Raw genomic sequence first — 26,179 nt, forward strand, 5'->3', positions numbered from 1 at the left:
GACCACTTGTGCCCTGTGGGTGGGAGCATTGTCATTCTTTGGGGGTGTAGCCAAAATAATGGCCTGCCCAGCATTTTTATACATGACCCTAAGCATGATGGGATGTTAATTGCGGAATGAATTCAGGAACTACACTTGTGTGGAAGCACCTGCTTTTAATTATACTTTGTATCCCTCATTTACTCAAGTGTTTCCATTATTTTGGCATTATCAAAGCACTTGGGTGAACTGTTGGGATGATAACATTTGAATAATTATTARATTTCTATGGTTGGTGTTTGACATAACAACAAATTAAAAAAGCCAGGTAGGAGATATGACATGTTAGGAACCAAAGTCTTGGTCAGTGTTTCCAAGGGGACCCTAATTACAAATTTGAATAGATACATTTAGACAGATTTTAGAATATAGGTAGCTCTCTGATTCAGAACATAATGTTGCACTAASAACATGCTGACCTAAAAAAAATAATCTGAAAACCAAATTTGAAAACATGTATTTTTCCACATATAGACACGTGTTTTTAATTAAATCCACTATATGTGCTGAGCTTGTCRGATGCTGTAAGCACACTGTTTGATTAAATAATTAAGATACAAATAACAGAGGCAGAGATCAAGAGCCTAACTAGAACAAAAAAATCTGTTCCCAACCCCCATCCTTCCGCTGCTGCTGGCCTTCACAGATTCTGCCGTTATGCTCCTGAAGTTTCCGGTAATAGGCTACAACAGGTGTACGCAACCTTTTCCATTTGGAGTGCCAATTTATCTTTCTACCGATCACGTGCGTGCCAGTTATGATTTTCATATGCACATTTTCATTGAACAGTTTCATTTAATTTATAATAGTCTTTGCATCTCAAAATCATTGCCATGTAGTTCGTCTGAATGATATCTAAATGAAAATGACACTAATCTAAAAGTAACTTACATTGCCATTGTAAACTATGTAAAAATAGCCTACATAAAGACAACAAATGAAACCATTGCAGCCTGCAGGTAGAAAATATCCTGATTTAAAAAAAAATATCCTATAAATCACATTGGCTATGCATTGCCTGTCTGCAACAAACTTGAAACATTGTATCAACTATCAGAAGGGTCCGGCCCGAAAGTTGCGCTAGCAAACTTGCAACATTGTAAACATTTATWAAAAAAWTGTGAAACTTGTGAGGATCTCCATGCTCATTAGTAACCCATTCAACATATTTTGTGCTACTTCACTCAATCCCATTTTAAGACTCCCATCTTAACTGTTTTACATTACCTGAGACCAACCAGAAATGTTGGTCTCAGGTATATTATGAGAATTCAGAGATTCTCATAAAACAGCCACACGTAGTCTCTCGTTTCTGCATCAACAGTAGGCTATGCTTCAATTGCTCAGTCGGTGTAGTGGACTGCAGGGATGTAGTGCTGCCGGAGCGCCACTTCTCACAATGGTGCTCATTTAGGAAAGTTAGATCAAAGCTGAATCAATGTCTTGGAAGATCACAACAATAGTATAATGTTACAACAAAAACACCACCTKATTTCCTAGGATATTTTAGGATGGTTAGCACGCACACTAGGCAGAATCTGCTTTGATTGAAACAAAATACAGGAAGGCTATATAGTTCACACCATCTGCTTTAATTTGCTCATGAAACAGTCATTCAAGAAGATCTAAATGCATATTCCCATTAAACTGATTGAGATCAAATGATTGGCATGCAGACGCAGTTTTTCATTTCACTGGTAAAACTAAGAATTATCATTCACGATTGACAGGGATGATGCCCTGGCTTATTTTTGAAGTTAGGTATGCCTATTTTATTTTTTTAAGTTATTAAAAATGTTATTGAGACAATAGGCAAACGTTGCAATTTGAGGATGCATTTAATGCATATTCTATAATGATATTCAATATTTGACCGTACATCCTTTGAAAAATTGTCATTTGTAAGGCTCTCCGGGGGGGGGTTACACTTTTTCCGCAAAATCATCATGTTGTCCTGCATTTGGGTGGTCATCCTAGGTCTGCACCACCACCGGTAGCAACCTGTATTAGAGTTGATGTTTGCTTTGCTTTGCTAGCTAGTTAGCGATTAGTATTATTTTGCTAACTAGTATTTTGCAGAGAGCAAGYCAAACAAACTAATAGTACAATACAGCAAACGTGGATTCACATTAAGAAGCAACGTGGAAAGGAGCGTCAATCTTGTTTTGGAAGAATATTTTGACATTATGCATTGATAGCATGCTGAGAGAATGTAAACAGCTAGGAACTGTGCTGCCTGCTTGAGTGACGTGGCAGGAATTGGTGTGCTGGAAGCAAGCAGCCGCATGAAGGGGAGAGGTATTTTGTGAGAGGCTTTCTCATTCCAGCAGCTGGGTGCAGCGGCAGCGCAGACACATTTATTACAGGAGTCATGAGGATAATGCACTTTACTGTTTGACAAATTATTGCACTTAGGAAAAAATGGTGCAGTCATATTGCAGTATAACCTGCAGTATGCTGCAAATATTGCGTCCAAAATATTGCGGTTTTTAAATGTATTTATTTATTTATTTTACTGCAGAATGGGGGGGGGGTTGCTGGCTGCCCTGGTTATCTTCTGTGATTTACAGCTCAGATTAAAACCCTCTATCCAGGGAGCGTGCACTGCAGACACATGGGATGGGGGATGGTCCGTTGTGTTTGGATACACCTGCAAATGGCAAACCTTAAAAAAGAATGACAATTCACCTCAGAAAGAAGCCAGAAGAGAAATATGGCAGAATCTTAAAGATATTCCTCTTTCAAAATCCTGATTTCAAATCTGTTCTACCTTTGCTTTGCGGTCTGACTCATCCAGTTGAAGAATAAAGGCAGAAACTGGAACCATCCAGCTCTGTTTCCTTTCAGCCATATCGCTGTGAATATTTCAGGCTGCTTTCAGCTTTGTCTTTTCCAGCAGCACAGAATGATACATTACAATGTGTTTGTGTACATTAAGAACCTGACAGTGGAAGGAAGGGCAAATGGAGCCATCAAAGATGAGATGTCAAAGAGGGCAGGGGGATGAGGGGAACGGAGCGTGGATTTTGTTGTAGGGTAATCCTAAAAAGTCCAGTTTAGCTGGTTTTCATTTGCACAATGTCTCACTTGGTGGGGAGTCGGATGCTGCCCAGTGTGCCGCTCAAGTTTCTCCCTGCAGGGGGCACATCTCTGATAGGACAGGGCTCAACCAGACACGAAGCACATATGGAGAAAAGGGCTGTGGTTGTCCTGAACCTTGGTAGTCATGAAGCCTTTTGTTTAAATAATTCTAGTTATTCATGGATTCAACTAATATCTGTTCTCTGTGAGATTCACACTGATGGACCATTATATACACGATCTGGTCATGGGCCTTGTTGAATCATTCCAAAATAGAATGAAGATAATTTGTTTCAACTTAATCCTTTGCTTCCTTTGTGCTATTGTGTTCTCTGGCTGTGTATAGCCTCTGCAGCTGTTGCCGTAGCAACGTCGTAGCTCGACTAGCTGACAGGAAGGAAGTGCTTTCTCATGTGTTGGGTTTCGTCTCTACACAAGGGTCAAGGTTGGAGCTGAGGCCCTCTCTTTGAGCATGTCGCTTTTTACACATGTTCTAGTGACTGGAAAGAATGGTTCCTCTTCTCTCAGCACAGCAAATAGGGTTGACTAGGGTAATGACAAGGGTGGGAAGTTGATACGCCAATGACATTGGTTTCTCAATGCTGTCCACAACTACCTTCTGTGCACTTCAGTGATGTTCAGGGGACTGGCGATAACCAATGACCAACTTATCTTCATATAATTACGCAATCATGTACAGTACTCGGGGTAGGTGTTACCAGACAGTGGTCAATGATTGGTTCACTGGATAATTTAGTGACTGAGCACTGATCTCCATGTTCTAATATACCATAGTTACTTCCCTAATGGGGTGGTAATTCAATAAGAGGCTCAATACCTGCTAGCACGTGTGACTACAGCAAGCAACAATTACATTCTAAATCTCCCTTCTTGGCTGGCTGGACCATCCACACTGACAACCTGTGCTGGGTTTTTGGGTAACTGTCCACTCACTTTTTGATCTACTGAGCTTTTGGTTAATGTGCATTTGAGCTGTTCATATAGCAGACATAGTGTAGTAAGTGACGGAACTTTTGCAGTGTAAATGTTCATACTGTTAGAAGGAAAACCTCAAAGCAGAACTATCTCACTGGCAGTCCTTTCTCTCGCTCCCACAGACTTTTTAGCCATACAGTGTGTGTTACCTATAGAACCCATAAAAAAACATAGTTCTTGATTTCTGCCGGCCTTCCATGATTATTTTACCTTTTAGAACATGTAGCTCCACTACCCCAGTCATAAAACAGTCCCCACGCCGACCCTCTAATAATGATTGGGATTCGGTGTGGAAAATTGTAGGTTAAATGGGGATGCTGTTGGGTGCAGCACATGAGTGAATACCACTGTATTCTGTCATGTGATGCAGTAGGATTTTGACTCACAGGTCGTTTATTCAGCCTAAATAGCCTCGGGCATGGCATTGCAGCTTTTGAAGCCTGCTTATAACTAGAATTCTAAACAAATATAGACTAAAACAAAAAATATGATATTCTAAAAGTGTTGCCTTTTTTGTTTCTCTTGAGTTTAATAGCATTATTGTATGTATGTCTCTCTTTTTTTACCAAGAACATTCTAACTACTGGTAAGTCATGTTTTGGTTTTTGCTTCAGCCTTGTCTGGTTTCAATGCCTTGCCTTGTTTTTGACCTATTCTCTCTTCAGACCAGCACTAAAAGTTAGTCACACTGCAAGCCCAGGGTTTATCTTTGTGCTATGCAAAGCTCTGTGCCTCAAACTGTGCACAGGGGTTGACATTCACTGTTGTCTTCTTGTCCGGGAAAAGTAAAAAAAAAAAAAAAAAGAATTGTTGGACAAGAAGAATATAGATTTAAGTTGGACATTTTAAATGGACAAGTAAAAAAAATGTTTTTATTCCGACCAGAATTGGATCAGAGAGGCCAACATTGGAATAATATTCAAATCTATTTTTCATGTACATAAATAAAAAAGCTTTCATGTCAGTGTAGTAGATATGCATATTGTCCAAACACATGAGGACATGAGGCGCCAGAAAATGGGGACAAACTTAGATTTTTTTATTACATAAATATGGGCTAAATGCCCGTCATGTTTGACGAATATAATGAAGGATAATTAACATTAACGTCTAAAGGCTTTATTCTGTCGACATGCTCGAGGCACGGTTCATTCAAATGATCACAAGACCTGAGAGTGAAGGACAGTGCCTGTTGCACAGATTCAAGGTGGAGATCACCCACCTTGAATCTGAGCGGAGGCGGTCAGAATTTTGAAACTATTTAACCATAAACTTAGTTGTTTAAACCCTGTACGTTTTATGTCATTTTATGAAGCATGTCTTAGCCTGTTTCAAAGTAACCTATCCTAGCCAAAATACGACCATACTGTTGAATGTATTATTTTATAAACACTTAATATGCAATTGAAACCAGCATTTTTCTCATGTTATATTGGTTTTCATTTTTTTATTAGTTGTTTTATTGTCCAGCATACAAAGGCATAATCCTAGACATATTAGTAATCCATGCTAGTTGATGCATCTTTAGATCTCCCCGCTTTCTTAATTTCTAACATATTTTAATCTGTCACATGAAACCCAGGCTGTATCACATCCGGCCGTGATTGGGAGTCCCATAGGGCGGAGCACAATTGACCCAGCATCGTCCGGGTTTGGCCGGGGTAGGCCGTCATTGTAAATAAGAATTTGTTCATGGAGCCGCCCCCTTTTCCCCCAAAAATTGAGTCTAAAATGACATACCCAAATCTAACTGCCTGTAGCTCAGGACCTGAAGCTAGGATATGCGTATTCTTGATACCATTTGAATTGAAACACTTTGAATTTTGTAGAAATGTTAAATGAATGTAGGAGAATATAACACATTAGATCTGGTAAAAGATATTACAAAGAAAGAAAAGATGCCTTTTTTTGTACCATCTTTGAAATGCAAGAGAAAGGCTGTAATGTATTATGCCTGCCCAGGCGCAATTTAGATTTTGGCCACTAGACGGCAGCAGTGTATGTGCAAAGTGTTAGACTGATCCAATGAACCATTGCATTTCTGTTCAAAATGTTGTATCGAGACTGCCCAAATGTGCCTAATTGGTTTATTAACTGATTTGCCTAGTTAAATAAAGGTAAAAAATATGTAAAAAATAAACGATTGTGCATCTGGTGCGGTTTTGAGAGCAGTGTTTCGCCGCTAAATGCATTTTGGCACATTAATGCGCGCATTGTTGACCTTTATAATATGAAGAAATAAAACGTTATAATTTTAAGCTAAACGGTCTGATCTGTTGCATCAGCCTCATAGATCTTTTTTATAGGGAATTATTTTATAAAGATTTGGTTGTAAATGTAATGTTGCAATATTTTATAGGCAACCAATGGTGGCCAACCATCCTCCAGGAGAGCCTTAACAGTGTTGTAATTTGAGATGGGCTTGAATATGCATAGAAGCCAATAGGCAGAGTGTAGCCTACATTGTTGTCTGATTCTGTATGGTAAAAAAGATGGTAATGAGTTGTGTTTTGTAAGGTGGTTCCTTGCATCATTCAATGGTGAATAAAATGGTGATAAGTGGCTAAAAAAGTTCAAATCAAGCKCTGGAGCAGCATTGTTTCTCTCGCTTTACAGAGGCATTCAATTCCATAGACTGGTTGTTTCTGATGCTGACACGGATCTTTCTCTGGCTGTGGTCAAGACTAACTGTGAGCTGGTCTGGACTAACAGACTACACCATAGACTAAGGGCTTTATAAATACATTTGATTTGATTGATTGATTGATTGAGCTGAAGTGAAGTGAAGTGATCTACATCTGCTAATCGGTTTACTGTAAAAAAAWAWATATATATTTTGACATTGATTTTCCCAACTTTTTTACCTTTTTAGTGGATGCAGGATCTGTTATTTCCAAACTATCCACATATAGCATACGGCCATTGGCCTATGTGGATGGTTTCATTCCAACCATCAGTCTCTAGTGTAGTCTGTAAACAATCCATATACTATTGCCCAGTACCCCTTGTTGTCGGGTCTAAAGGAACAGCCTAGGTTATATTTTAACCCCTACCTCCATGGAGCCTTTTCCCTCACTCTCAGGTTTCTGACCACTTTCTCCCTCCTTCCCTATAGGCCAGAGGACACTGCAGCACAGTGGAGACGTTCTAGACACCAAGGTGGTGGGGAACCCATCCCATGAGTTGGTCTGCTCAGAGGTGAGACTTAATTAGGCTACATCTCTCACTGTTGAATGTCAGACCCCGGTGTTGAAGTCTTAATTCGGTTTCAAGGATTATTTTGTGTAGTCCAAATTCATTTTAAAATACTGGAATATAAACTATGTTCAGCATGACAATAGGATATTTACTAAGGTATGCTCTGCTTTGCATAACAATTGCTTTGTCCTGAGATGGAAAGGATCCAATTGCTCAGATGACACCTGCAGTACACACTGCCATCACATTACACGGTTCTCTGCCCTGCCATCTGGCGCTCATTTCATACTGGAAATCATATCCTGTCGTTGCTGTAATGAAATATAACCTTCCTCATTTGAACCAAGAATCTACTTCAGCCTATGCTTGTCAGCTAATGCTTGTGATGCTTAATTCACCGATATTTCAGAATGCATTCAATATTAGGGGAAATAATCTTTTGCGTTCTCATTCTGTATGAGTATATCTGCTGGTAAATTCAGGAATTATTTCAATGTCATGGCTGAACAACATTTGCAGTATGTTTAGTACTGTAAAGAGTATGTAAACAGTAATTCCTGAAATATTTTCTCTGGGAAAAGATAGGGGGATGAGGAATTTGAGAATTTTTGTAACAATAGAATATTACCATGGAGTTTGAGGGGCTGCCTTTTTTATCATGAAAATGTTAACACATGATCATTTTTTATTGATCACTTAATAACAATGTATGTAGGCRATACATTGAAATCAGCATCTGGGTTGATTGTGGCCTAAGGCACCAAAACAAATTGTGGGCAGCCTTTTTTTATATCCGATCTGGCTAGTATGCACGTAATTTGGATCAAGATGAAGAAAGGTTTATCTTGCCATGTTCCCTTTTTATCATATTATAGACTGTAAAAAAAAAAAAAATAATTTAACTTGAATGAGGGGCCTTGTTTCTCTGTATTGTCAGTGACACTAAGCACAATCTAAACTATTGTCCTATTTGGAATTGTATAGGCTACTAAATGGAGCTTAATTTCATGACTACTTTTCCTTCCATTTCCCTAGGTGCGCCGGCTTATATCTGATGTGTCTCGCCACAAGTTGTTGGTTCTTGCTGGACAATGTGTCGAAGAGGCAGGAGACCTGGTCTTACAAACAGGATGCTTCTCTCTCAGTGACTTCATTCAGATATTTGCTGATGAAGAGGTGAGTTATTTTACTGTAATATACACGGAGTATACCAGACATTTGTCATAGGAATAGCAGATGTTCTTAATGAGCAGGTGTTCTTAATGTTTTGTACAATCAGTGTATATTCTAAATTACAGATTTTTATCTAAATTCAAAGCATTATTAATAAGCTGGTCAAGTGATTTTACATCAAACCATTCTATCTTTTTGAATAGATTGGAGAGTTATTGAGCTCGGCAGACCCTACACAAAAAGCTAGCCTCACGCTGAGTTGTCCTAACACTGGGGTGTGGAAGAACTCAGTGTTGGAGAAACACAACCTACAAGACTTCATTGACATCAAAACAAACCTGCCATCAGTGCTACCTGAAATGGAAGGTCTGCAAGAGTTCACAGAATACCTCTCAGAGTCCCTGGAGCCACAGTCTTCTTTTGAGCTGCTGGAGCCCCCCAGTACTGTGGGCTTCCTCAAACTCTCCCGCCCCTGCTGCTACGTATTTCCAGGTGGGAGAGGAGACTCTGCCTTCTTTGCTGTTAACGGTTTCAACATCCTGGTCAACGGAGGGTCCGATCCACGCTCCTGTTTCTGGAAACTGGTTAGACATCTGGACAGAGTTGACTCCCTGCTCCTCACCCACATCGGCACTGACAATCTTCCAGGGGTGAACAGTCTTCTCCAAAGGAAAGTGGTAGAACTGGAGGATGAACAGTCTGCCGACTCTCAGATCAATGAGGACTGGATGAAAAATCTAATTTCCCCTGATATTGGCATAGTTTTCCTTAATGCTCCAGAGAGATTGAAGTCATTCGAGGGTGATCCCAAAGAACTGCGGAGCTGCGATCAGGTGGCACTCACGTTGCAGCACCTTGAAAGGCTAACAATCAATCCAGAGCCTCTTAGTCGCTCAAATGGACCCACCATTGAGCCTGTTATACTTTTCCAGAAGATGGGAGTCGGTCGTCTAGAGCTGTATGTTCTTAACCCAGTCAAAGGCAGTAAAGAGCTTGAGGCTTTGATGAAGAACTGGCCCGGCAATGGATCTAACATGAAAGGCTCAGAGATACCCCTGCCTTGCCTCGTCTCCATCTGTGCTCTATTGGTGTGGCATCCTGCCAGTACTCAAGAGAAGATCATTCGAGTTCTCTTCCCTGGGTGTACTCCACAGGCCAAGATTCTTGAAGGACTTGACAAAGTAAAGCATCTAGAATTCCTGAAACACCCCGCCGTGAGCCTCAGGGACCTTGAAGCATCCAAATCAGATAAACAACCAAAACGTGCAGAGAGTCGGGAGAGCCTTAAGTCCCTTCCCAGGGAATCAAGACCTAGCAGTGCCTTGCTGAAGGACAAACTTGGACGTGGGGACATTAAGAAACAAGACGTGAAGACCAAGCCCAAGGGCCCAAGTGACATTGCTCCTAAAGAAAAGAAGGAAGGGGATGAGAAGTCGAAATTGAAGGATGGGGATGCTAAACAAAGACTTCCAAAGCCTGAAAAGCTTATGACAAAGAAAGAACCTTTAAAGGATGAGAAAAAAGAAGTCAAAAAGAGGGATGAGAGAGCCTCTGCAGGTGTTGCCAAAAAGGATGAAAATGTGGAGAAAAAGAAAGAACAAATTAAGAAAGAACCTCTTGGTCTTAAACCAAAGAAAGATGTCAAACCTGATCCAAAGAAAGAGATCAAGAAGGAAATCAAGCCAGATGAGAAGAAACCAACAAAACCTGTCAGCAAGGATGTGAAAAAAGTGATAGCTGGACCTTCATTAGGAAACGCAGAAGCAAAAAAGCCCTTAGGCAAGAATGGAACTTTGAAGAAGGATGCAATCCCCAAGAAAGACTCATTGAACAAGGGGGGAAAGTCAAAGACGAGTAAAAAGACAGAGAATCAAAAAGCCTCTGAAGGGGATGCTGATCGTTCTAAGATGTCAACACCTGAAGACATGACAGCGGAATTCGAGAAGCTCAGAGCAGAAAATGGAGAGTCAGAGAAAAAGACTGCTGTTGAAGTGAGCACTATAGCTAACAATGAAGGAATGGTGCAACCTGAAACAGAGAATGGATCAAGAGAAAATGCAGAGAAGGGTGACATCTTGGAAAGTCCAGAAAAGTTCCGCTGCATGGAGACACTCCCAAATCCAGAGAAGGCCCTGGGAACCACTTCACCTCTTGCCAAAACTCCTAAAAGTGACCGCAGTGTGAACTTTGATATCACACCAACTGAATACAGGCTTCTTGATGGGGCCCTGCGAAATGGACAAGATGCATGTGCCAGCTCAGATGAGAAGACTTTAGAGTTGGTCTCCCCTGCTGACTCAGCCCCTAATAGCGCTGGGCATACCCCTTTCCACCAATCATCTGAAGAGGATGCTCAGGGCTCTGGTGAGGACAGTAGTCTCGGGGGAAGGGTGCCTAGCCTTGGGTTTGAAGACTGCCATGTTATGGGTTCTTGCAGGAACTCTGAGGTAGGCTCCTTGAGGGGGAACCTAGAGAACTCTACATCGTCCCAGGAGAAGCAATCAAGCCTTTTGACACCGAGTCCCTTCATGCTGCCGGACTCGGTCTCCCCCAATATTACGTCTATGCCTGCTGAAATCGGTTCCCCACACTCGACAGAAGTTGATGAGTCTCTTTCCGTGTCTTTTGATCAGGTGCTCCCATCTATTGATGAGTCACCCAAGGGAGACCATATGGACAGGTCCTACTCGAATGGGCATTTTGCTGATCCTGACCCCAAAATYGGGATGTCCTTACCTTTGAGGACATGTCATAACATGCGTCCGCCAGGGGACGGCTCAGAGGAACGCCTTACTGGATTTCAGGGTCTTCTCCCCGACGTTCCCCATGACGTCGACCTCTGCCTGGTCTCACCTTGTGAATTCCAGCACCCGAAGTCCCCAGAAAACCAACAACAGCATCTGTCTCCGGGGCTAGCGACAGGTAGCCCTCGAGAACTATCAGAAAACAGCGACCACTCCCAGGAGCTAGCTAAGCCACAAAGCGTCATTCATAGTGATCGACATTCGCCACAAGGTCAGGAGACTCCACCCACATCTGCTAGTGAGTCCCTCAACACAGCCACAGATTCAGACATACCCCCAGGGACTGAAGACTGCCCCTCCATCACTGCAGACATGGACTCTGATGAGGATTCTGGGAGTTTCCCACCCCACCATCCACACGACCATCCCAGCTCTCACTCCTCCAACAGGGGAGCTCAACATTCCTCTCAGGACCCTCCCCCAGCCCCAATGAAGGACCTGCCACCCTTGCCGCCCCAGCCCGGTGCCTGCATGGCTGACCCTGAGGCTGATGCTCCAAGCAAGACCTCAAAGAGCACCGTCACAAAAACCAAGAAACCAGCTGGGGTCACTCATAGGTTAACGTCAGCCACCAGTACGACTCTGAACAACAAGACCAAGACTGGCAGCACAACTGGTACGTTGAAGATCACCTCAAGTCTTGACACAAGGCCTTCATCCCGCAATACCACTAATGGCTRCAGACCTGGGACTGCAAGGTCAGCTTCTTCAGGTAGGCACAGACCATGTTTTACACTTAGAACGATGACATTTGATAATCTTTTATTACTTGATTTCTAAAATCAATTTACAAAGCATTAGGAACCCCTTCTAGATATGTGACTCTTTTCAGGAAACTAGGCGTATGTCGAGCGTCACTACTTCACAGGAGAGCCATTTGAATGTAAATGTTTTAATCAAAATGCGTTTTTTGGCATAAATGCCTTCTAGAACATGTGAACGTTCATGTGCCTTAAATACGAATAAAATTGGTAAATTACGAGCCTAGTTGGTTTAGCCACGGAAAAAATTAGCACCCTTCCTGCTAGCAATGATTGGCTGAGATAATGAGAGGGCTGGACATGCCGAGAGATGAGTTCGGATTGGTCTGCCATGTAGTATACTTATGTCTATAACATGAGCTGGTCAGTATGTGTAGGTAATCAAATCAAATCAAATCAAGTTTATTTTATATAGCCCTTCGTACATCAGCTAATATCTCGAAGTGCTGTACAGACACCCAGCCTAAAACCCCAAACAGCAAGCAATGCAGGTGTCAGAACACGGTGGCTAGGAAAAACTCCCTAGAAAGGCGCAAACCTAGGAAGAAACCTAGAGAGGAACCAGGCTATGAGGGGTGCGCCAGTCCTCTTCTGCTGTGCTGGGTGGAGATATAACAGAACTATGCCAAGATGTTCAAAATGTTCATTAAGTGACAAGCATGGTCAAATAATAATCATGAATACTTTTCAGTTGGCTTTTCATACGCCCGATCATCCAAGAGTTGAAAATAGCAGTTCCGGGGACAGGTGCGGTTCCATAACCGCAGGCAGAACACTGAAACTGGAATAGCAGCAAGGCGAGGTGGACTGGGACAGCAAGGAGCCCATCACGCCCGGCAGCCCCGACGCACGTCCCAGTCCTCCGAGAGAGAGAAGGAGAGATTAGAGAGCCAAGATTTTCAAAATGTCATAAATGAAAGCATGGTCAATATAATAGGAATAAATGTCAGTTGCTTTTCATAGCCGATCATTAAGAATGAAACAGCAGTCTGAGACAGTAGGGGTTCCATAACGCAGGCAGAACAGTTGAAACTGGAATAGCAGCAGGGCAGGCGGACTGGGGACAGCAAGGAGTCATCATGCCCGTAGTCCTGACGTATGGTCCTAGGGCTCCGGTCCTCCGAGAGAGAGAAAGAAAGAGAGAAGGAGAGAATTAGAGAGAGCCAAGATTTTCAAAATGTTCATAAATGACAAGCATGGTCAAAATAATAATCAGGAATAAAAGTCAGTTGGCTTTTCATAGACATCATTAAGAGTTGAACAGGTAGGGTTCCATAACAGCAGCAGAACAGTTGAAACTGGAACAGCGCAAGGCCAGGTGGACTGGGACAGCAAGGAGTCATCATGCCCGGTTGCCGTGACGTATGGTCCTAGGGCTCAGGTCTCCGGGAGAGAAAAAAAGAGGAACGAGAGAATTAGAGAGAGCATACTTAAATCACACAGACACTGGATAAGATAGGAGAAGTACTCCAGGTATAACCAACTGACCCTAGCCCCCCGACACATAAACTACTGCAGCATAAATACTGGAGGCTGAGACAGGAGGGTCAGGAGACACTGTGGCCCCATCCGATGATACCCCCGGACAGGGCCAAACAGGAAGGATAAACCCCACCCTCTGCCAAAGCACAGCCCCCACACCACTAGAGGGAATTCTTTCAACCACCAACTTACAATCCTGAAGACAAGGCCGAGTATAGCCACAAAGATCTCCACCACGGCAACAACAAGGGGGGGGGCAACCCAACAGGAAGATCACGTCAGTAACTCACCCACTCAAGTGACGCACCCCTCCTAGGGACGGCATGAAAGAGCACCAGTAAGCCAGTGACTCAGCCCCTGTAATAGGGTTAGGGGCAGAGAATCCCAGTGAAGAGAGGGAACCGGCCAGGCAGGACAGCAAGGGCGGTTCGTTGCTCAGAGCCTCCGTTCACCTTCACACCCTGGGCCAGACTAACCTCAATCATATGACCTACTGAAGATGATAAGTCTTCAGTAAAGACTTAAAGGTTGAGACCGAGTCTGCGTCTCTCACATGGTAGGCAGACTATTCCATAAAATGGAGATCTATCGAGAAAAGCCCCTGCTCCCGCTGTTTGCTTAAGAATTCTAGGGACAATTAGGAGGCCTGCGTCTTGTGACCGTAGCGTACGTGTAGGTATGTACGGAAGGACCAACTCGGAAAGATAGTAGGAGCAAGCCCATGTAACGCTTTATAGGTTAACAGTAAAACCTTGAAATCAGCCCTTGCCTTAACAGGAAGCCAGTGTAGGGGCTAGCACTGGAGTATATGATCAAATTTCTTGGTTCTGTCAGGATTCTAGCAGCCGTATTAGCCTAACTGAAGTTTATTTATGTTCGTCAAAAGAAGAGATCAGGGTCAAGAGTAACGCCGAGGTCCTTCACGTTTTATTTGAGACGACTTTACAACCATCAAGATAATTGTCAGATTACAAGAAGTTCTCTTTGTTTCTTGGGACCAGAACAAGCATCTCTGTTTGTCCGAGTTTAAAAGTAGAAAGTTTGCAGCCCATCACTTCCTATTCTGAAACACAGGCTTTAGCGAGGCCAATTTTGAGGCTTCACCATGTTTCATTGAAATGTACAGCTGTGTGTCATCCGCATAGCAGTGAAAGTTAACATTATGTTTTCGAATAACATCCCAAGAGGTAATATATAGTGAAAACAATAGTGGTCCTAAACGAGAACTTGAGGAACACCGAAATGTACAGTTTGATTTGTCAGAGGACAAACCATTCACAGAGACAAACTGATATCTTTCCGACAGGTAAGATCTAAACCAGGCCAGAAACTTGTCCGTGTAGACCAATTGGTTTCCACCTCTCCAAAGAATGTGGTGATCGATGGTGTCAAGGCAGCACTAAGATCTAGTAGCCGAGACAGATGCAAGCCTCGGTCTGACGCCATTAAAAGGTCATTTACCACCTTCACAAGTGCAGTCTCAGTGCTATGATGGGTCTAAAACCAGACTGAAGCATTTCGTATACATTGTTTGTCTTCAGGAAGCAGTGAGTTGCTGCGCAACAGCTTTCTAAAATTTTTGAGAGGAATGGAAGATTCGATATAGGCCGATAGTTTTTTATATTTTCCGGGTCAAGTTTGGCTTTTTCAAGAGAGCTTTATTACTTGCCACTTTTAGTGAGTTTGGTAACACATCCGGTGGATAGAGAGCCGTTTATTATGTTCAACATATGAGGGCCAAGCAAGGAAAGCAGTCTTTCAGTAAGTTTAGTGAATAGGATCCAGTATGCAGCTAGAAGGTTTAGAGGCCATGATTATTTTCATCATTGTGTCAAGAGATATAGTACTAAAACACTTGAGTGTCTCCCTTGATCCTAGGTCCTGGCAGAGTTGTGCAGACTCAGGACAATTGCTTTGGAGGATACGCAAATTTAAGAGGAGTCCATAATTTGCTTTCTAATATCATGATCTTTCCTCAAAGAAGTTCATGAATTTATTACTGCTGAAGTGAAAGCCATCCTCTCTTGGGGAATGCTGCTTTTTAGTTAGCTTTGCAACAGTATCAAAAAGAAATTTTGGATTGTTCTTATTTTCCTCAATTAAGTTGGAAAAGTAGGATGATCGAGCAGCAGTGGAGGGCTTTTCGTACTTGCAGCGTACTTCCAAGCTAGTCGGAAGACTTCCAGTTTGGTGTGGCGCATTTCCGTCCAATTTTCTGGAAGCTTGCTTCAAAGCTCGGGTATTTTCTGTATACCAGGGAGCTAGTTTCTTATGACAAATGGTTCGTTTTAAGGGTGCAACTGCATCTAGGGTATTGCGCAAGGTTAAATTGAGTTCCTCAGTTAGGTGGTTAACTGATTTTTGTCCTCTGACGTCCTTTGGGTAGGCAGAAGGAGTCTGGAAGGGCATCAAGGAATTTTTGTGTTGTCTGAGAATTTATAGCACGACTTTTGATGCTCCTTGGTTGGGGTCTGAGCAGATTATTTGTTGCGATTGCAGTAACTAATAATGGTGGTCCGACAGTCCAGGATTATGAGGAAAAACATTAAGATCTACAACATTTATTCCATGGACAAAACTAAGTCCCAGATAGACTGTGGCAGTGAGTAGGTCCAGAGACATGTTGGAAAAACCACTGAGTCGATGATGGCTCCGAAAGACTTTTGGAGTGGGTCTGTGGACTTCTCCATATGAATATTAAAAATCACCAAAATTAGAATATGATCTGCTATGACTACAAGGTCTGATAGAAATTCAGGACTCAAGAGGAACGCTGTTATATGGCCAGGAGGCTATAAACAGTGGCTATAAAAAGTGATTGAGTAGGCTGCATAGATTTCATGACTAAAGCTCAAAAGACGAAAACGTCATTTTTTTTTTTTTGTAAATTGAAATTTGCTATCGTAAATGTTAGCAACACCTCCGCGTTTGCCGGGATGCACGGGGATATGGTCACTAGTGTAACCAGGAGGTAGGCCTCATTTAACACAGTAAATTCATCAGGCTAAGCCATGTTTCAGTCAGGCCAATCACATCGAAGATTGATCAGTGATTAGTTCATTGAACTATAACTGCTTTGAAGTGAAGGGATCTAACATTAAGTAACCTATTTTGAGATGTGGTATCACGATCTCTTTCAATAATGGCAGGAATGGAGAGGTCTTAATCCTAATGAGATTGCTAAGGCGAACACCGCCATGTTTTAGTTTTGCCCAACCTAGGTCGAGGCACAGACACAGTCTCAATGGGGATGGCTGAGCTGACTACACTGACTGGCTATTGGCAGACTCCACTAAGCTGGCAGGTTGGTAACAGCTGCTGCCTGGCCTGCACCCTATTTCAATTGTGGAGCTAGTGGAGTTGAGCCTATCTATGTTTGTAGATAAGATGAGAGCACCCCTCCAGCTAGGATGGAGTCCGTCACTCCTCAGCAGGTCAGGCTTGGTCCTGTTTGTGGGTGAGTCCCAGAAAGAGGGCCAATTATCTACAAATTCTTCTTTTGGGAGGCAGAAACAGTTTTCAACCAGCGATTGAGTTGTGATAGTCTGCTGTAGAGCTCGTCACTCCCTAACTGGGAGAGGGCAGAGACAATTACTCGATGCGACACATCTTCTAGCTGATTTACAGGCTGAAGCTATGTTGCGCTTGGTGACCTCTGACTGTTTCATCCTAACATCGTTGGTGCCGACGTGGATAACAATCTTATACTCTCTACACTCGCCAGTTTTTAAGCTTTAGCCAGCACCATCTTCAGATTAGCCTTAACGTCGGTAGCCCTGCCCCCTGGTAAACAGTGTATGATCGCTGGGTGATTCGTTTTAAGTCTAATACTGCGGGTAATGGAGTCGCCAATGACTAGGGTTTTCAATTTGTCAGAGCTAATGGTGGGAGCCTTCGGCGTCTCAGACCCCGTAACGGGAGGAGTAGAGACAAGAGAAGACTCGGCCTCAGACTCCGACTCGCTACTCAATGGGGAAAACCGGTTGAAAGTTTCTGTCGGCTGAATGAGCGACACCGGTTGAGCATTCCAACAGCATTTCKCTCCAGAAGCCATGAGAAAATTGTCCMGCTGCGGGGACAGTGCGGGGGMATTTATACTAACGTTACTATCTGTACTTACTGGTGGCACAGARGCTGTTTCACCCTTTCCTACACTGAAATTACCCTTGCCTAACGATTGCGTCTGAAGCTGGGCTTGCAGCACCGCTATCCTCGCCGTTAGGCGATCATTCTCCTGTATATTATGAGTACAGCGAATGCAGTTAGAAGACATCATGTTAAAGTTACTACTTAGCTTCGGCTGTTGAAGGTGCTGACGAACCATGTCCAGATAAAGCGTCCGGAGTGAAAAAGTTGAATGAGGGAAAAAAGTTGTGATGGAAAAACTAAAAATATAAACGTAAAGTTGTCAGCTAGCAAAGCAAAGCTAGCAAAGTAAAGTTGGCAACAAAACGCACAGCAACACGTCTGCAAATTCAAGAGGAAGTGACGTCACCAGGTAATCCTTTTTAACATGTATTTTTTGGAAGATATCACATAGTAGAACTGCGTAAGTGTTGCTCTCCACTTTCTGGAGGACRGAGTTTTGAAATGAGTGAAATTGGAGTATAATAGCTAAGGAGATGGAGAAAATTCTGGCGTTTGATTGCAAATATGCAGATGTAGTCGAAAAGAGAACGCAGAAGGCTGTTGTAATCTGGAGACAGGTGCTTTATACATCTTCAAACTAAGGGCAACCATTGGCTGGCTCGCTAGCTAACATTAGGTGTATGATCTGTGTAGTAATATTATTCATATCTCAGAGCCATTTGCATTGCTGGTTATAGCCTAATGTTAGCTAGCTTCTCTGCGCACAGATCCCTTTTACGGGATCACTTTCCTAAACAACCGCTAGAATTGCAGGTCGCCAAATGCAAAAATATTACAAAAAATATTTATAATCATGCAATCACAATTGAAATATACCAAAACACAGCGTAGCTTGTTGTTAATCAACCTATCATGTCAGATTTTGAAAATATACTTTACAGTGAAAGAAATACAAGCTTTTGTGAGTGTAGCAATCAATGCTAGAACAGTTAGCCTTATATTAGCTTGGTCACGAAAGTCAGAAAAGCAATCAAATTAATCGCTTACCTTAGATAATCTTCGGATGTTTGCACTCACGAGACTCCCAGTTACACAATAAATGTTATTTTTGTTCGATAAATATTACTTTTATCACAAAAAAATGCCATTTGGGTTGCGTGTTATGTTCAGAAAACCAAAGCCTTGTTCCGTTCGACAAATTCCAAAAAGTATCCGTAATGGTCGTAGAAACATGTCAAATGTTTTTTATAATCAATCCTCAGGTTGTTTTTAACAAACATAATCGATAATATTTCAACCCGGACCATAACCTATTCAATAAGAGAGAAAAYCAAAATGGAGAGCTCCCCTCTGGCGCGCAGGTACTATTCAGAGGACACCTGACTACTTTTGAAAAATCTTGTTCATTTTTCAAAATAAAAGCCTGAAACTATGTCTAAAGCCTGGTCACAGCCTGAGGAAGCCATTGGAAAAGGAATCTGGTTGATACCTCTTTAAATGGAAGAAAGACTGGCCAGGAAACACAGAATGAAAAAAAWATATATCACTACCGGGTTATATTTTCTCAGGTTTTCGCCTGCAGAATCAGTTTTGTTATACTCACAGACATATTTTGACAGTTTTGGAAACCCTGGAGTGTCTTCTATCCTAATCTGTAAATTATATGCATATTCTACGATCTGGACCTGAGAAATAGTCCGTTTACCTTGGGAACGTTCTTTAAAAATATATAAATATATGACCCGTGGCGTCAAGAGGCTAGACATCATTGAACCTGGTAGGTAGCCTAGTGGTTAGAGCGTTGGGCCAGTAACTGAAAGGTTCCTGGATCAAATCCCTAAACTGACTAGGTAAAAATCTGTCGTTCTGCCCCTGAACAAGGCAGTTTAACCCACTGTTTCCCGGTAGGCCGTCATTGTAAATAAGAGTTTGTTCTTAACTGACTTGCCTAGTTAAATAAAGGTTAAATAAAAAACACTCTGGCAATCCAGATAAAAATTTTCCAACACACACGTAGAATAAACAAGCTATTGTTTTGAAGTCTTTGGTTGTTTAGTACATGGCCTCACATGTGAATCCTTAAGGAGATAGGTGGGGCTAAAGCTTAAGAGGGTGTGAATGATGCTGAATGGGTGTAGACAAAGAAGAGCTCTCCAGTAGGTGTACCAAAACATTCAAGGGKCATTTTCTCAAATGTTGAGGTAACAAGTTTATCAACTTTCAATGCAGAATTACTTTTCCATTGTTTCTCAACTGCAGTGTATGATATACCATTTTCTAGCTCTGATTTTTACTTTTATCCATTACACATTTTGCTACATAAGACAATCGAGCCGGTCGGTCACATATTGAGTTGCCCCCCTCACCCTCCTTCTGCCCTCAGAACAGCCTCAATTCGTCAGGGCATGGACTCTAATAGGTGTGGAAAGTGTTCCACAGGATGCTGGCCCATGATGTCTTCAATGCTTCCCACAGTTGTCAAGTTGGTTGGATGTCCTTTGGGCGGTAGACCATTGTTGATACACAGGAAACTGTTGAGCGTGAGAAACCCAACAGCGTTGCAGTTCTTGACACAAACCGGTGCTCCTTGCACCTAGTACTATACCTCATTCAAAGGCGCTTAAATATTTTGTTTTGCCTATTCACCCTCTTAATGGCACACATACACAATCCATGTCTCTCAAGGCTTAAAAATCCTTCTTTAACCGGTCTCCTCCCCTTCATCAAATCAAATTTTATTGGTCACATATACATGGTTAGCAGATGTTAATGCGAGTGTAGCGAAATGCATGTGCTCGTTCCGACAGTGCAGTAATATCTAACAAGTAATCTAACAATTCCCCAACAACTACCTAATACACACAAATCTCAAGGGATGGAATAAGAATTTATAAATATATGGATAAGCAATGTCCGAGCGGCATAGGCAAGATGCAATAAGTGGTATAAAATACAGTATATACATATGAGATGAGTAATGTAAGATATGTAAACATTAAAGTGAAATTGATTCAAGTGACTAGTGAGTCTCTATGTAGGCAGCAGCCTCTGTGCTAGTGATGGCTGTTTAACAGTCTGCTGGCCTTGAGATAGAAGCTGTTTTTCAGTCTCTCTGTCCCAGCTTTGATGCACTTGTACTGACCTCGCCTTCTGAATGATAGCGGGGTGAACAGTCAGTGGCTCGGGTGATTGTTGTRCTTGATGATCTTTTTGGCCTTCCTGTGACATCGGGTGCTGTAGGTGTCCTGGAGAGCAGATAGTTTGCCCCCGGTGATGCGTTGTGCAGACCGCACCACCCTCTGGGAGAGCCTTGCGGTTGAGGGCGGTGCAGTTGCTGTACTAGGCGGTGATACAGCCCGACAGGATGCTCTCAATTGTGCATCTGTAAAAGTTTGTCAGGGTTTTAGGTGACAAGCCAAATTTATTCAGCCTCCTGAGGTTGAATAGGCGCTGTTGCGCCTTCACCAAACTGTCTATGTGGGTGGACCATTTCAGTTTGTCTGTGACGTGTACGCCGAGGATCTTAACTTTCCACATCCTCCACTATTGTCCCTTCGATGTAGATGGGGGGTGCTCCCTCTGCTGTTTCCTAAAGTCCACGATCATCTCCTTTGTATTGTTGACGTTGAGTGAGAGGTTGTTTTCCTGACACCACACTCCGAATGCCCTCACCTCCTCCCTGTAGACTGTCTCGTCGTTGTTGGTAATCAAGCCCACTACTGTTGTGTCGTCTGGAAACTTGATGATTGAGTTGGAGGTGTGCATGACCACGCAGTCATAGGTGAACAGGAAGTACAGGAGGGGGCTGAGCACGCACCCTTGTGGGGCCCCAGTGTTGAGGGTCAGCGAAGTGGAGATGTTGTTTCCTACCTTACCCACCTGGGGTGGCGGCTCGTCAAAGTCCAGGACCCGATTGTGCAGGGTTGAGACCCAGGGCCTCCAGCTTAATGATGAGCTTGGATGGTACTATGGTGTTGAACGTCTAGCTGTAGTCAATGAACAGCTTTCTCGTCTACACTGATTGAAGTGGATTTAACAAGTGACATCAATAAGGGATCATAGCTTTCACCTGGTCAGTCTGTCATGGAAAGAGCATGTGCTCCTAATGTTTTGTACAATCTGTGTACATTGTGTGATGCCTAACTCTGCTTTGTGTCCTACAGGTTCTGTGGGCAGCAAGGCCAGTGCAGCTGGAGGGGCCCCAGTTTATTTGGACCTGGCTTATCTCCCATCTGGCTGTGCCTCTACCACCATTGACGTAGAGTTCTTCCGACGCCTGCGCTCCTCCTGCTACATCGTCAGTGGCAATGAGCACCTGAAGGAGTCTGTCATGAGACCTATTCTTGATGCCCTACTGGAGGGGAAGACGGCCTGGCCCGATGTGCAGGTCACCCTCTCCCCCTCTCCTCTTATTTCTCATTTTCCATATTTGTAGTACGTCAACAAAAGTCTGTCTACTTCTATGTACTCATGCTCTCATTTTTATTTACCTGTCTACCTTTCCACTCTCAGGTGACCCTGATCCCCACTTTTGACTCACTGACGATGCATGAGTGGTACCAGGAGACCCACGAGAGGCAGGGGGAGCTGGGCATTACCGTGCTGGGCAGCAACAGCACTGTGGCCATGCAAGAAGAGACCTTCCCTGCATGTAAAGTGGAGTTCTGAGAGAGAACAAGACGAATCTTCAGATCCCTGCACTCTTATCCACCAAAGGATCTCCCTCACTTGATCTTCTCTTAAATTGTGATGGACCCGTTTCCCCCCTCTAAACTGACGATTTCCCACCCTAGCATGCATCAAGTATAGCCTGGTAGATTAGCAGGCTTTTTTCCTCCTTTCAATCTTATTAATATAGAGCGGACTCCAGCAAGCACTCCCATCTTTGCCTGGGTACATCTATACCATGGAAATGAAGGCAGAACATGAAGATGTCCAAGAGTCTTTGGTCTACCAACATGAAGAAAGGTTGTTCATTATGAATGCTAGGCAAGGTGGACTTAGAAGACTGGCAATACTAATCGAAGTTCCTCACACTTCTTATTAGCAGCCAGGTAATTGTGATCCAAATCCACAACAGCCCAGAGAGAACTAGTCGACAGCTGTAGGAAACCCTCTGCCTCCTTGGGGCTGAACTCCTGAGTTTTTCCTTTAACGATGAATCATTTAATCCGTATAGCATTTCATTGGTGTATTTAGCCCTGCACCCATTTGCACAGTTATTCATTTCCACAGACAAGGGGACCGCAGTGAGAGAATCAGTGTTACAATAGATTAGGATGTCCGTCAAAAACGAAAAAAGGCAGAGGGTGTGTGAGAGGAGGTGAAGACGGGACCTTTGTTGTCTCCTGGGGCACATGTAGACGTGCCGAGACCTCAGCACTTACTGAAGGACACCGACATGTTTCTACATCCCATTTTGAGTTTCATAGACGGTCTATGAACATTATAAGGAGATCGCCAATGTCTCGGAAGGTAATGGTATGCATGTGAACAGAAGGATTACTCTGACATTGATAAAATAATGAAGTCCATGTTTCAAGAAATTATGAAATGTGCAGTATTTTTGTGTAACATTCATATCAGTCACTTTAACCCTTCATCTAGAGCACATACAGTGGTATACACTTTTGACAGTGTCTTTTTAAATGAAATGGCTTGGTAAATACTAGGTAATAATTTGTACTAAAGAAATACTCGTAAGTAGTTTTAGATGGAAGGCAATAGACAATTGAGTCATTTATGTACCAACTCACATGACTGAATTAGTTTTAGTACCGAGTAGTTATTTCATGAAAAAATGCACTTTGAAAGAAGTGTTAACAGTACAGTATATTTCCACACTAATAAACCAACTGTATCCAAACCTCTATTTGAGTCCCTCTTCAAGACCAGAATTTGTTTTATCATAGAGAAGCTGCATGTCACCATCCTCTAATTTTAATTATAAACTGGGAGCGTTGAGTCCTGAATGCTGATTTTCTGAAAGCCGTGGTATATCAGACCGAATACCATAGGTATGAACCCAAAAATATTTTTGCTGTTCTAATTACGTTGGTAACCAGTTTATAATAGCATTAAGGCACCTCTGGGTTTTTTGGTATATGGCCAATATACTACAGCTAATGGCTGTATCCAGGCACTCCGTGTTTCGTTGTGCGTAAGAATTGCCCTTAGCCGTGGTATGTTGGCCATATATCAAACCTCCTCGGGCCTTATTTCTTAAATATGCCATATCAACGGGACCACTGAATGTCACATGCACCAGAGGGTAAGCTTCACTGAAGAGGGATACACAAAATTGGATATGCTAATAGGGAAGTCATTAGCAATACTTTGCAAGATAGTACATTCCATTTATCACAGAGTGGTTATTATTGTGCCTAAGTGAACTAAAGTAAATGCTAAACATATCATTTTTAACAAGAACGGAAAATCAGTTATATCAGCAATCGCTTGTGTATCTGGTTAATTGCAGTAGAATGTAAATTATGTTATCTGTGAATGTCAACGCTTTTAGCCTCTATCGAAGCAGAGTCCAAATGCATGCCAGCACTGTTTGCACTACCATGCCCACCACTTTGCTTGCAGACCAAGCACTTGTTGTGTTATATTGCTCTTTGTTACAAAGGATATTTTCATTTAATTCAAGGAGAAGGGATATGAAAGGATTTTAAACTTTCTTTTCACTTGGGTTAAATAACTGGTATTCTTAGAGAAATGTACTTTTTTTCTTTCTTTTTTTCACTTCAAATTATATTTTTTGGCCATGCCGAGTTGTACAAGCATGCAGATCTCACAAGTTAAAATCTAATTTGAATTTAATTAAATGCCATGGCTCTTTGAGAGCACCTTGTACATTTGAAAATATCATGTGGAAAGGGTGTGTCCAGCCAGCCACATGTTGGCAGATCATATAATTCTAATTATTTCATACAGAAAAATGTAATGTCATCCGTTTTTCTTTTATCAATTCTATTTTTGTTTTTCCTAAATTGAGTTTTCTGTATATCAATGTGGTGTGGCTACTTTATCACTTACTATCATTTGATTAGCAACAGGCTACTCGCATGATATCATTAGCCAATGGCCGGACAAAGTAAGTGGAACCGAGCTCACATTGTCATATGGAAGAGTGTGAAACGGCAGCATGTTTTTTGGTACTAGCTATAAGTCTGAGCAAAAATGATTGAAAGTGGATTGCATGACACTGATCACTTATTTGGATAGCTATTTCACACTAGTGGAGTTAAGTAATATCTCATACTAATCTTAACTTTTGACAATCCATCATGTCTGTATTTGTGTGCACCATATATCACATTCTGGACTCAATGCATTGGTTTGGATATTGTGTGTCTCTTACACCCGCTGCTGTTCATAACATGACTTGGCTTTGTTCTCAAAGCTGTGTCCCAGAATGTCTACTACCACCTATTGATTCTCCCTCCTTGTCTCAATATTTTGAAAGCCATGTTCACTGGTATATTTGGCTCATTGGAATCAATAGAAATTATGCGCTTGAAGAAAAAAAATCTAAAGAATGGTCCTGTGTTTCTCTGTTTCCATCCCTGCCCCATTTATAATAAAACTAGGTGAATGAGAAACCTCTTGTCGAAATCTGCGCTTCAGTCACAATTTAAAAGTGACCGTAGCACTTTGCATGGACATAAGTGTTCATATCTGTAAATCACGCCGCAATATAACTAAACCCATTGAGATTAATATGTTCTATTAGTCTTTGGCAACCAAATTGAACAGCACATTTTGGGAGATGGTATATCGTTTCTTTAAAGCCTTTATATTTCAGTTTTTGGTGCTATATTTTTAATACTTATACACCCCTCTTTTCCCTTGCACCTATACATGTATGTTTGTCTATTTCCATAATATGTTGGTGGTTCACACATCACTTGCAAGTGTCTGGAATTCACCCAGGAAATGCTTTGAGTGTCTGTAAAAATGTCATTAGACTGTTTCAGCGGTGTCAAGTGAGTGTGGTGGTTAGATGAATAATGACAGGGTGGATTGATTCACTATTGAAACACAAATGTTTGTTTTTTCTCTTTTTCAATACATGTACCCCTTTTTATAAATGTGTGTGCTTAATTGGCGTCGTTTCCCTGACTTTCAACTTTCAAGATTAGAACCTGTGAACTTGGGGTGGCAGGTAGCCTAGTGGTTAGAGCAAGCTGACAAGGTAAAAATCTGTCGTTCTGCCCCTGAACAAGGCAGTTAGCCCACGRCGTCATTGAAAATAAGAATTTTGTTCTTAACTGACTTGCCTAGTTAAATAAAGGTAATATTAAAAAAAAAAAACTGTGACCCTGTGACCTTCTGATCCCTTTCCCAGTGCCTAGTCCACTGCGTCAGTAGGGGTAGGGCACCAGTACTTTTTTCAGCAGATTAGAAATGTGATTAGTTGTGTCGGAAAACAACCTGTATTGGGATTCGAACTGGCGACCTTGTTTGTCATAACCTGTGTTTAATGCCCTCCATCCACCACCACCAACCTGCCTTCTTTTTTCTTCTTTTTTTTTTTACTCTCACCTGTGA

General features: G+C 42.2%; 1 protein-coding gene across 1 annotated transcript in view; it reads left to right on the forward strand.

The window, feature by feature from the left end:
• Positions 1 to 25,732, forward strand: part of LOC111975642 (microtubule-associated protein 1S) — a 51,235-nt gene extending 25,503 nt beyond the window's left edge. Inside the window, exons 3-7 of the mRNA XM_024004107.2 lie at positions 7,232 to 7,314; positions 8,350 to 8,490; positions 8,691 to 12,003; positions 21,787 to 22,010; positions 22,136 to 25,732. Of these exons, the coding sequence (XP_023859875.1) occupies positions 7,232 to 7,314; positions 8,350 to 8,490; positions 8,691 to 12,003; positions 21,787 to 22,010; positions 22,136 to 22,291 (3,917 nt within the window). The 3' untranslated portion in view covers positions 22,292 to 25,732. The remainder of the gene's footprint in view (positions 1 to 7,231; positions 7,315 to 8,349; positions 8,491 to 8,690; positions 12,004 to 21,786; positions 22,011 to 22,135) is intronic.
• The last annotated feature ends 447 nt before the right edge of the window (positions 25,733 to 26,179 follow it).

This window comes from Salvelinus sp. IW2-2015, linkage group LG16 (genome assembly GCF_002910315.2).
Source record: "Salvelinus sp. IW2-2015 linkage group LG16, ASM291031v2, whole genome shotgun sequence".
Taxonomy (NCBI): Eukaryota; Metazoa; Chordata; class Actinopteri; order Salmoniformes; family Salmonidae; genus Salvelinus; species Salvelinus sp. IW2-2015.